General features: G+C 37.1%; 1 protein-coding gene across 10 annotated transcripts in view; it reads right to left on the bottom strand.

The window, feature by feature from the left end:
- The window catches only part of TTLL5 (tubulin tyrosine ligase like 5), a 259,441-nt gene that overhangs the window by 147,181 nt on the left and 99,446 nt on the right, over window positions 1–12,814 (bottom strand). For 4 of the 10 annotated variants that reach the window (XM_054691987.1, XM_037503829.2, XM_037503834.2 and 1 more), the window contains 6 exons: window positions 11,865–12,011; window positions 10,752–10,855; window positions 8,034–8,161; window positions 4,706–4,789; window positions 3,732–4,133; window positions 1,044–1,231 (listed from right to left, as the gene is read on the bottom strand). In XM_054691987.1, the coding sequence (XP_054547962.1) occupies window positions 1,044–1,231; window positions 3,732–4,133; window positions 4,706–4,789; window positions 8,034–8,161; window positions 10,752–10,855; window positions 11,865–12,011 (1,053 nt within the window). Of the gene's footprint in view, window positions 1–1,043; window positions 1,232–1,728; window positions 1,839–3,731; window positions 4,134–4,705; window positions 4,790–8,033; window positions 8,162–10,751; window positions 10,856–11,864; window positions 12,012–12,814 lie in introns of those variants that run through there. The other 6 variants (XM_037503833.2, XM_037503831.2, XM_037503835.2 and 3 more) reach the window with 4 other exon arrangements.

Below are 12,814 nucleotides of genomic sequence, written 5' to 3' on the forward strand. Positions count from 1 at the left end.
ATAACCCTTTTGGAGAATTTTGAAGCCTTTTGCATTAAGTAAAAGAAGAAGATAATAGCTTTTACTTCTAGTTAGATACCATGGGGATAGTCAGCAAGGAAGGCAAAAAGAATCCCAAAGTTCTTGAAAGTTGCATCAAACATTTTTTGTGTTATAAGTTTATTTTTTTAGATAAATAAGTAGTTAGAGGATAGATGATAGACAGAATGTCTATTATCAAATAGCCAAAATCCTGGAATCTATTTCCATATAGATAGGTTGCTGGATGACCTTGATCATATCACTTATTTCAGCCTCAGTTTCTCTCATCAATACATCAAGATTGTATCAGATAAGTGTGTTAAAATACTCCATTAACCAGGACCCACAAAACATTCTGAGATCATGAAATTAAAGATAGTACAGGGTCCTCCCTGGTGGCACAGGGGTTAAAGTCTCAGTGCTATCAAGCTATCACCAGCCACTGGAGCATGTGTTTGATCCCTGGCACAGCAGACCTCTCCTGTCTCGCCCACTGTTCCCCTTAGCAGTGTATTTCAGTAGATCTGCCTGTTCTGCTCCCCACTCTGTCTCTAGTGAATCCCCTCACCCCCCCACACCCCCAGTTCTTGTATGCATAAATAAATAAAAAATAGATCTTAAAAAAAAAAATAAAGACCATAAAGCAAAACAAAAACAAACAAAAGCAAAAGACAATGTCACAGAATTTTGATTTAAAGACCAGAACTTGCTGGAAAACTTTACCAAAGAAAGGAATTATTTTTAAAGACCCTTCAAAAGTGTATTTGTGGCTGACATTTAAGCTTGCTTATCTATGAAGTAAGTACATCAGAACCAACAGCCGACCTAACTTTGCAATACCTGCAATAGAAAGTCATTGTCTTTAAAGTTGAAGAGGAACACTTTCATTTAGCTAGAAACCAACTAATATTCACTCAACAGGCAGCAGTATATGGGAATTAGTAAAGAGAGAAAAAGGAGTACCCTGTCATTAATCTAATCTCAGGTCCCCAGAGTTCTTTGTCACCCACACCCATCCGTACCTGCTGGGTGAGGAGACTGATGTGAGTGGATGGAGAATACTGCCTCGCTGCCTGCTTCTCGGCTAGCCGCTGAAGCTCAGCTGTAACCATTGTTGGGTTGTACCGTCTGTTGTACAAAGAACCATCTTCTCCCTCCTTTTGTGTTTTGGCTACTCCTGAATGTGGCTTGTTTGGGTGGTATGAACCTGCTGAAAAAGAGAAAAGCTTTCACCCACTTAGGGAAAACACCCTAAAACACTTAGAATGATGGCAGTGAAGTTTCAGTCAAAGTGTCAATAGTTTACTGAATCCTCGGAATATCTGACAACAAAAGGAGCAAAAACTATCTCCAAATGTTCTCAAAAATAAAAATAAATCCTCATCATACATACTCTTTCTACTGTCAAATCGTTGCAAGCACTTATTAATGTTTTTGTTTACTATGAAAGCTTCATAAAGAAAACTTTCATCATATGCATGGGAAATAATCAAGCCTATAATTCATTAATCTTAATGAACAAACAAAAATTACTTTAGCTGTAACTCACCTTAATATGCAAATTATTAAAGTGTTTAAAAAAACTTGGCCAATGTTAAGATATCCCTCAAACTAATCTACAAATTCAACACACTCCCTATGAAAATTTCATCTATCTATTATTGTAAAAATTGACAAGTTGATCCTAAAATCCATATGAAAATGCAAAGTATCCAGAATAGCCTAAACAATATGAAAAAGAAGAACAAAGTTGGAAGAATTACCCTTGGTGATTTCAAAACTTGCTACAATGCTGCGGTAATGAAGACAACATGGTACTGGCAAAAAGACAGACATGTAGATCAGTGGAACAGAACTGAGGCTCCAGAAATAAAACCTTTCATTTATGATTAAATGATTTTTTGCAAGAGTGCCAAGACCATTCAATAGGGAAATAATACTCTTTCAACAAATAGTGCTGGGATAACTGAACAGCCACATGCAAAAGAATGAAGTTAGACCCTCATGCTACACACAAATAGAAATTCAAAGTGGATAAATGATTTTAGGTATGTACCTAGAAGTGGAACTGCGGAGTCATGTGATACTTTTATGGTTCCATAACCATAGCATCTCAAAATATAAGAGCCTAAACTATAAAATATTTAGAAAAAGCATACATATAAAACTTGTGACTTTGAGTAAGGCAATTATATTTCAGCTATGATAACAAAACATAAGCAATGAAAGAAAAGATAAATTAAACTTTATCAAAATTAAAACCTTCTATGCTTCATGAAAATGGAAACACAAGCAGCAGAATGGAAGAAAACATTTCTAAGTCATGCATCTGATAAGGTACTTGTATCCAGAAAATAAAAAGAGCATTTACAATTCCACAATAAAAAAGACAGTATCACAGTTTTAAAATGTGCAAAGAATTTGAATAGACATTTTACCAAGGTATACAGATGGCCAAAGCAGGTAAAAAGATATCCAGTATCATTAGTCATTATTGGAAGTGCAAAGGATAACTGCGAAAATGAAATACTTCTTTGAACCCACAAGAATGGATAAAATCAAAAAGATAGACAATAAGTGTTGCCAAGGATGTGGAGAAATTGGAATTTCATGCATTGCTGATGGGAAAATGGTATAGTTATTATAGAAAAGTTTGGAAGTTCCTCAAAAAGAGGAATCATAAAGTTACCATATGACCCAGTAATGCCACTCCTAGGTATACATCCAAGAGAAAACTTGTACAAAAACTTGTACAGAGATGTTCACAGCAAGGTTATTCATAATAGCCAAAAAGTGAAAACAACCCAAGTGTCCACCAACTAATAAATGGATAAAGAAAATGTGGTATATCTATCCAATGGAATATTATTTAGCCCAAAGAAGGAATGTAGTACTTATGTGTGCTACAACATGGATGAACCTAGAAAACATTACGGCAATTAAAAGAAGTCATTCAAAAGACCATCAATTGTATGACTTCACTTAATGAAATGTTCAGAACAAGCCATATCTATAGAGACAGAAAGTATTTTAGTGGTTGCCAGAGGCTGGTGAGAGGAGGAAATGGAGTGTGACTGCTAATAGGCAGGGGTTTCTTTTGGAATAATGAAAATATTCTCAAAAAAGATAGTGGTATTGGATGCAAATCTCTGTGAACAACCTGAAAACCAATGAATTATATACTTTAAGGCAGTGATACTATGGTATGTGAATTATATCTCAATAAAGCTGTTATTGAAAAATGGGGGTGGGGGGGAACCTTGATTGATCATATGGGTCTACTTCATTTAAAATTAGATATCCTATTTTAAGAAATCTTTGGTTATTTATTCAGGTCATGGTTGACTTTAATATATTAAAAAATTAAAGAATACTAATTTGTCTGATTCAGGAATAACTAATCAAATCAGAAAGAATGCATCTATCAGACTCACAGGGAAGTCTCGACTAGTCTGCAAGCTCCTAGTAAATAGAAGCTCTGTGTTATTGATCTCTTTATCCCCGTTACCTAATAGAAGTCCTCTTGCATTTTGCAGCAATGCATGAATGCTACTAGGTCAAATGCAAGACTCTTTCCTAGTGATATCAGAGCAATGTAGCATGTGTCCCTTTACCTTTCAAACAAAAAAGGCAAAGGGAAGAGATGACATTTTTGTATGGAGGCTGGGGAGGAGCTGACATTGAGGGCTGCCTTGCATTTTCTCACTCACCTGCCTTTGCTGAAGAGGGACGAGACAGTTTCTGGCTATAGATGTGTACAGCACTTTGGAAAGAGGAAAAGGGGCCAATGGTGTAACTGCCTGAACGGCAGCGTGGCAGGCCCGCGGGGCTTGGTACGTTCTGTGTCCCAAGATGCATGGAGGGAGAAGCACTGTCAGGGGCTGTGTTCAGTAAAACTGCTGGCTGGTGAGGCATGCTGGGGATAGCTGGAGGAATCTGGGATAAAGAAGAATGGTGGCCAGGCCCTGGAGAGAGGTCAGAGGTTGAAATAATAGATGACAAATGGGTGTTGGGAATTTTCTGCAGCAGAGTAGCAGCAGGACCAGAGAAAGAAGCAGAGGAAGAATTTGTATAGACTAATTTAGCCTCTTTTTCTGCTGAAGTGGTAAATCCTATTAAAACAAAAACAAACAAACAAACAAACAAAAAACATCATTTTAGGAAAAACTCACAATCTCTATAAAACAAGAGGTAAACATTTTAAACATCAAAATAATTTTAGCATGAAACACAAATCATGAGAAATAGAGACTTTAATAAGTATTCATCATGAATTTAATGAATTTTGCCTGCTGAGAAAACCTGGCAACAGAAACAGCTTCATTTCAGTACCTTCTAAAAGCTGGAGTTGGGACTACCTCTACCAATCAGAGGAGGTATTTAACAAACATAAGGGCATCAGGACAAAGTTTCTAGTAGTGACATCTTTTCACCCTTCTAGGAAAAAAGAAAGTGCTCAGAAGTGCTGAACACTAAGAAAGTGAAAAATTCCTTGAAAGGAAAATAGGATACCAGTAGGTAAGACGAAAATTCTAAGGGAGAAGGAAGAACAAAGAAAAGGTACTTCACTGGGGTCCGGGGTAATGGCTTATGCTTAAGAATCAGTTAATATTTGATGACTTCCTTTTTCCTTGTAGGGATTTATCAGAGAGCAGCAAATCTATCTAAGTTTGAAGTCACTCACGAGATAATTTATCAGAGTGAATTTCTGTTGCGTGTTGTTGTCTAGGCTGCTTTATTTTCACTTCTTCCATCGTCTCAGGATGATCTGAAATAAGAAATAAAACTGAACTCAGGTTCTTCTACTAATCAAATGCTAGAGTATATTTCATTTCCAAAATACGACACCACTCGTAATCAATGCGAGAAACCATTGCATATCTTATCACACTTTCCCAAGGGTGGCCACCCTCACTGTCAGGTTAAGTGGGCCACCGACCAAATTATTCCCAACTATCCCCAATTCCTGCTCCAGCAAACTCATCCAGGGAAAGATATTTAAACCCAGAGCAGTCATTCATGGACTGTCAACAAGCTAGAACAAGCCTAGAAATAAAAGTAAAGGCAGTCAGATCCCTCTGCCAAGAATTCAGACTAGGGGAACTGAGAGACCAAGCGACTGGTGCTTTCTTACCCAAAGAGCAAAGAAATCATATGTATTGAGCAGGGCAACTACTAGGAGAAAGAAAGAGCAGCCTAATACCTAGTACCTGGATACTATAAAAGCTCTGTATTTTAATGTCCTCAGTTTTAGTTGAAGAAGTTGAGTGAATGTACTTGAGATAGGCTGAACAGCACATTCAAAAACAAAAGCACTCAAACATAAGGAAGTTCTAATCTAGTAAATTAGTTTTCTTAACATAGGTAAAATGTGCCACAACATTGGCTTCATGGATGTGTTTGGGGACTTGACTCCAAGAAAAATAAAAAATAAAAATAACAAGATAAAAATAACAAAAAAAAAATAAAAAAAAACAAGAAAAATAAAAAATAAATAAATGGGACTTTCAAATTAAAAGCTTCTATAGAGCAAGAGAAACTGTCAGTAAAACAGAAGACACCCTACTGAATGGGAGGAACTATTTGTACATCATACATTCAACAATGATCTGAGAGCTAAGATCCAAAAGAACTCATACAACTCAATAAAAAGATATAAAGAACACAATCAAAAAATTGCAGAAGAGCTAAATAGACACTTCTTGAAAGAAGATATACAAATGACTTACAGGCATATGAAAAAAATGTTCATTGCCTTATCATCAGGGAAATGCACATCAAAACCACAATGAGATACCAACTCACATTTATGGGGATGACCCATATCAAAAAGGTCAGAAACAATAAATGTTGGTGAGGGTATGGAGAGAAAGCGGCACACATACACTATTGGTGGAAATGCAGATTGGCCCAGCCCCTATAGCTAACAGTTTGGAGAATTCTCAAAAGATTTAAAACAGGTATAACATGATCCAGTAACTCCACTCTTTGACATTTATCAAAGAAGTGCAAAAACACTAACTTGAAGGGATACATGCACTCCTATGTGCATTGCAACACTGTTTATAAGTTATAAAAACCGCCTAAGTACCCCAAAACAGAAGAGTTGATTAAGATGGGCTATGTAGGGCCTCCCTGATGGTGTAAGGGGTTAGGATGCAACTTATGAAGCTATTCTCAGCCATTGCAGCATGAGTTCGATCCCCGGCCAGGGAGCTACCCACATGGTGCAGCAGACCTCTCCTGACTCACCCGCTGCTCCCCTCAGCAGTGTATTTCAGTCAATCTGCCTGTTATGTTCCCCACTCTGGCTCTGGTGAATCCTCTAACCCCCGCACCACTGGACTGTATCATAGTTCTTGTATGCATAAATAAATAATTTAAAAAAAAATTAGTTTTCTTTCCTAGCACACAATTTTGAAAGAGAACAACTAGAGCTAATTTCATACTTGGAGAAAGATTCCAAAACCTGTCTCAAAAACGTAGAGAGCTCACTCAGATCATCTTTCAGAATGAAAGAATAAGGAGATGTGAATTCTCTCCACCAGCAGTGGTAATTTTGTCACACACTGTTGGCCCTCACCTCCCTGGGTCAGCACATATCTGCCTAGCCCACCTCATTATAAGAACTTACCCCAGTGTCACAGGAGCTTCTCAGAGCTCATACTAACTTTCTTCCTGTATTGACTCACCCAATTCATCAAGTAGACAATAAATGTTATGAAATCCATGACTGTGAGAGTCCTAGTCATTGCTTCCCTAGCAACTACCAAAATGTCTGACACACAAAATAGGTGCTCAGCAGATATACATAGATGGAATGAATGAACAAGCAAATAAACTAGCTTCGGAACTTAGGTAATTAAGGAAAGTTCAAAGAAGAGGGTTGGACTTAGAAGGAACTCTAGTAAAACAATAATTAAATTACACAGTGAGCTACAAGGCTTTTGTGGACTAACCTCTAAACCTAATCAGTTTTTAAAACATTAGCACTTTTTGGGAAAATTCATTCTGTAATTTAAATGACCAATTTTCCTGGCAACTTTCACAGTAGACTATGAAAGCCTTAAGAACAGGAAAGAAGTTTCTACCTTTGAATCTAGTATTTAGCACACTGACAAAATTAGTATATTGATTACCTATATCTTAATAGTCATTTAAATTTTAAATGAATATTACATTTAAAGAATACAGCTGTGTTTATAACAATATCACTACTACTTTTTAATCATATGACATGAACTGGACCGTCCATTCTGTACCAAATCCAAAGTCAAAGATCATGGAGATCCCTAGCAGTGAGAATGTTTGTAATCACGAGAGAATAGCCTGGGTTATCACAAAGACTGAGGGAAGCTATGGGCATTTAGGGCCTAAGTTAGACATAACACTAAGTATGGGATAGTCCCTCATGACAAAGAATTCTCTTAACTAAAATGGCAATAGCGTTGAGCTAGAGAAAGCAAAAAAAATTTAACGAAAGTGAGCAATAATCATTAGGAGGGGTGGAAAAACAGAGCTGTAGAGCACAAGCTTTCAGTCAGGCAGACTGAGGTTCAAATTACTATCCCACCGCAAGGTGAAGTATACCCTTAAGCAAGTTACTCAGCTTCTTTCAGCTTCTGTTTTCTCATCTGAAAAGAAATTTATAATAGTACCTATTCCATATGTTTTTTGGAAGTGAAAAATAAGATCATGTCTGGCAGATAGTAATATGAGTGCTCAGTGAATGTGGCTATTATTAGCTTGTCTCGGAAAGTCCTCTGCTATTAATTATTGTGAAAAAATCAGACCATGTCCCCCTTCTGCTCTTACAACAAAAATGTAATGTGTACTCATCCCAACCATCCCCACACTACAAAATTTCACCACCTTGGAGTCTACAGTGCTTATAGCACATTATTATAGCACATTATAGCACATATATATATAGCACATTATTCCTAGCTTTCCTTTGCATATCTCAAGTTTTCACTTGTTCTTATTTTTCATTAATTATCCAGCATACTTACCACCTTTCCCCCCATTATCAGAGTAGCTGCTGTTGTTTTTTGAACTTTTTGAGTGAGTCCCCAGGAAGACACTTGCAGACTTGTTTTTTTGGGTATAAAAAGTCAACACCTCCTCCAATTCAGCCTCACTAAAATGAGGAGAGAAAATATGGTCAGAACAGGAAGCTATTCTGGAAAATCTTTCTACCAGATTTTATTATGGAAACGGAATACGAGGTAAAGAAGGGGAAATGAAAGGCATAAACTGAAAACTCCTTATTAAGAGATGGCTAAATAGGAGTATAAATGTAGCAATGTAAAAAAATTAAAGTATAATAAGGTGTTATTCATTCCAGTGAATTTTCTAGATCATCACCGTCCAATATGGTAACCAGCAGTCATATGGGACTGTTCAAACTTAAATGAATTAAGTTAAATAAATTCAAAGATTCTTCTCCTCAGTTACACCAGCCTCATTTCACATTCTCAGTAGCTACAATACAGGGAGTTCTACTGGAGAGTCCTGTTCTAGATCACTGGTCATCAAACTACAGGCAGTGGGCCAAACCCGACCAGCAGTCTGTCTTTGGTATGGCTCCCAGCTAAGAATGTTTTTTATATTTTTTAAAAATATGCTGCAAAGACTGCATGTAGCCCATAGAGCCTGAAATATTTACTATCTGGCCCTTTATAGTTTGCCCACCCCACTTTTATAAACTAGGAGCCACTTACTTTAATTACTATGTCAGAAATAAGGAGACCCACGAGTGGAACCACAGAAGAGTTCCCTAACCATCTATAAAATTAGGGACTGAACTAGATGGTCTCTAAGATCACCTCAAATTATCAAAATTATATGCTCTTTCTGAACATCCACAAAATGGAAAGTGTAAGGGAATGAATGAGTGCCTATAGGACTCTTCCAGCAAACATATTACACAGGGATTTTGTAACATGTGAAACACTTTCTCAGTGGTCTTTTAAATTTTTTTCCTGGAAGCTGGTCATGTTCTAGATAAGCGGGCTTCAAATAAGTATCCCTGTATTATTACAATGAGCCTATACCTCATCTTCAGAACACACTGTGATAAGAATCTAGGAAGCTGTTGCCAGGAACCTCAGAGTAACCCTAAGGTCTCCAAAGTGGTGAGGTAAGTATCTCAAGAGACAATCAGAGACCTAAAGATGAGGTTGCGGACAGTCCAGTGCTGCTGCCTGTCATTGAGTTTTGTTGGCCCTTCACACAATACTGAAAGCAAAAGACTAAGTAAGTTTGGTCAAAATATAAACTGCCTTATCCCTCTTGCCTTATCCTGCACACACTTCATACTCTGTTTCATTGACTCTCTCCTGGAAGGTGCTTGAATTTACCAACCTGACAAAGGTATCCATGTACTCCCCAAACTTAATAAAAGAAACCCTGATACTATTTTATATTTCTAACAATCGACATCAGACTCCAACAATTCAAAATCAGAACTAAATGTTTCAATAATGAATAGGCTCTCTCTCTCTGTCATTCGTAAATACTATATATAACTCATTTTTAGTGGCCAGTTAGGCCCAAGAAGGGGAATACATCACTTTTTTGAAGTTGTTTTGTTTTGTTTTTCTATTTTTCTATTTTAGGGATTCTGAAGATCCCTAGGTGGAACTGAAATTAATTTGAACTTTGAAAGTAGAGCCATTTTCTGAACATTATCTAGTTTTTTTCTTTTCTATTTTTATAATGATATAATGATTTCTATTTTTATCATTTTCTTTCCTATTTTATAATGATGATGTGAGAAAATGTGTCTTGCTTTGTTTCTCTACCTGCTTTATTAATCGTATTACACAGGACCTAAGAATGTCAACAAAGTGACATTTCACAATTATGAAATCCTATAAAATGAGGTATTGCTTGCTGTGTTTGTCTAAGCACATGGTACTGAGGCTCTAGTTAGGTATGTACAAGGTAACAAACACAGATCAAACTAAGCTGGCGAATGACAAACCAGCACCTAAGTTCACAAATCAATGGAAAGGTGATTTTCTAACTTTTTCTCTCTACTGTTACTTTCATGGCTGCAGCCCAATTAACTTTTATCCTTTCTCATTTAGTTTTCTACAACTCTGCTCTAGATAAAGGCAGTCTAGTATGAGTCTTACAAAATTTGAAATTATATGCCTTCATTACCTCTTCCCTTGAAAACAGACAAAACGGATTTGCTGATTTGTATCAAGATGAAGAGCTGATTGCTGAGATTTTTCAGTTCCTAACAGCTAACCCTAAGTAAGCATGAAGAACTTGCTCTATTTTATATAAATTAGGCATAACCCTCACAGGGCTGAGAAACTGCCAATTCCTCAACCCACTCAACATAGGCAAATTTTGGTCATCACTGCCTCAGTTAGTCAGGGATAAATTCAGATCCAGTAAACATTAGAAGCCTCTAGCTTCAACTTCCAAGGGCTCTCTCAGCTCTTCAAGTGGTGTGACTTTGAAGGCTGTCTAGAAATACAGCCCAGATACCCAGGAGCAGTGTTTTGATAACTGAAACCATGACAACAGAAACATAACTGGCTGAGATATGCCGCGGCCAGGGCTATGGAACTCTTTCTCCTCCTAGAAGTGACTTCACTCACATCCATATGGTAGAGACACGGGAATGTTGAAAATGCAATGGGACAGTATGGAAGACAGAATACCACAGTTTTTATTAAAAGCTTTTGCCTTTTATTAAAAAAAACTTTTACCTTGCTCGTCTGATGAACTCCTGAAAGTTTTCTGAATTCACCCCATCTTCCTCTTCTTCCTCAAGCTTCTTCTTTGATTTCTTTTCAGCCATTTGTTCTGTTTCCTACCCAGTCCCCAACCCCCGGAGAAAAACAACATGATAAAACTGATGCCTGATAAATGCACACTTCATCATCTAATGTCAGAATCTTTGGGATAACTGTCTTTATAATAGACACAATTCCTCCATTTGTTTCTGCCACTTAGAAATTTCATATATTACTTTCTACCATTATTTCATGAAACATTTTGGAATTACCAAGTAAAAGGTGCAGAACAGATGTAGATTTAGCTTAGTCTGTGGTCACATTTGCAGCTTTAACAAGTGTAACAACGGAGACACTGTATTTTATTATAATTTGGGAAAGAGATGTCTTGGAAGATAACTCCTATATGGGCATTCAAATTGAATAAATTCTTTACTTAATATAAGACATTTCAATAGATCTAGAATAAATTATGGATATGTATTTGGTGTGTTGATATTCTACTAACAATTCCACACGTCTTCAGAAAAGCTATCTAAATTTCCCAGTTGAACTTTCCCTTCTGCAAATTAACCATTCTCCTCCCTTCCCCCAAATGATTTTCCAAAAGCATTCTCAAAGTCTTGGATATAAGATAACTTACAAGATATACTAAATTAAATAGCATATTTCTGGGCTTGGTTGGAAAATGAAGTTACATGTTTTAGAGAACAAAGTGTAACAGAACTTTCTCAAGAAAGATGTCACTATAATAAATCCACAGTTCATATCTATTCTTAAATAGTTAATTCACCATCTAAAGATACAATACGGCAGTATAAGTGCAAATAGCCCAGGAGTCATTAGTGCCATAGTCAAAAGAAATACGCCTTTTGATCAGAGTTAATTGTGGCCACTGGACCTTCAGAAGTAGTAAGCAGCTCTTCAGCCCCTGGGGTGTGATTTTCTGCTCTCCTAAATAGTAAAACACAGAGAATGCTAGAAAAAGAGAAGGCAGACCTTTTCACTCAGTTGGACAAAGCTTATAGCCTGTTTCTCACCCTCTGTGGCCATCTAAAACACAAGGCTGACAGAAAAACCACCTACCTTATTATACACAATGATAAAGTCACCCAACTGGTGGGCCAGGATTCTTCTGCGTTCCAGAAGTGCTAATCGTCGACTGGGTAAGACCATCCTCAGTGAATGCTGGAGGTTACTTGATGCTCGCTTGAGAAAACGGACCACTAGCTCCTACAAATGAGAGTCATTGGGGAAAAATGCAGGGATTATGGTAAGCAACAGAGGAGAAGTTATGAAAGCATTACACACAACAGGCATGTGAGAAAAGGTATATTCTACATTTCAACAAAGAAAAGGCCCAGAGCAAACATGTGAGGTATAAGAAGGGCACAGAAAAACAAAATAAAGAAAACATTCTCTTCCTCCAGTAAGTTGACACTCACAAAATAAAAAATTATGCAAATAACTACGCAATAAAGAAGTGTGACAGTACTATAACTCATTAATAAATAGAACCATAATCATTCAAAGTATAGATACCACTTCTAATAGTGTGCCTAGAGAAAGCTATTAAGAAAGCAGCATTCAAGGATAGGCCGTGGAAACTGAAAACACAGAAGCAGATAAAATCATCAAAAGTGAGAAGACAGAGAAAGAATACGGGTATCTTCATACATACAGAAAGGATGAGGAGGATAAAAACAAACCCAAAATCAAAAAGCATGGTAGAATCATCAGAAATGGAAGGAAACTCAAGAGCAAAGAGTATACCATGGAACCCAAGGGAGGCCTTCAAGGGTCCCATGTCAAAAGCTTAGCTAGAGATAGAAGGAAGAGGTTGAGAAACACATGGATAATGAAGACTATCTGTAAAGAGTAGAAACTACACATTTTTTTTTAAAACTATGCCTCTGCTTGAAAGGTGATAGCTTTTCCCCCCTTTCTCAGGGCTTAGGCAGCTTTTAGAACTGGGGGTTGCCAGGGAGGAAACAGCAAAAAGGTTATTAAGAGAAAGAAAGAAAGAAATACATCTC

The sequence above is a fragment of the Talpa occidentalis genome, unplaced genomic scaffold (assembly GCF_014898055.3).
Source record: "Talpa occidentalis isolate TD23 unplaced genomic scaffold, MPIMG_talOcc4v2.1 talOcc4.11, whole genome shotgun sequence".
NCBI lineage: Eukaryota > Metazoa > Chordata > Mammalia > Eulipotyphla > Talpidae > Talpa > Talpa occidentalis.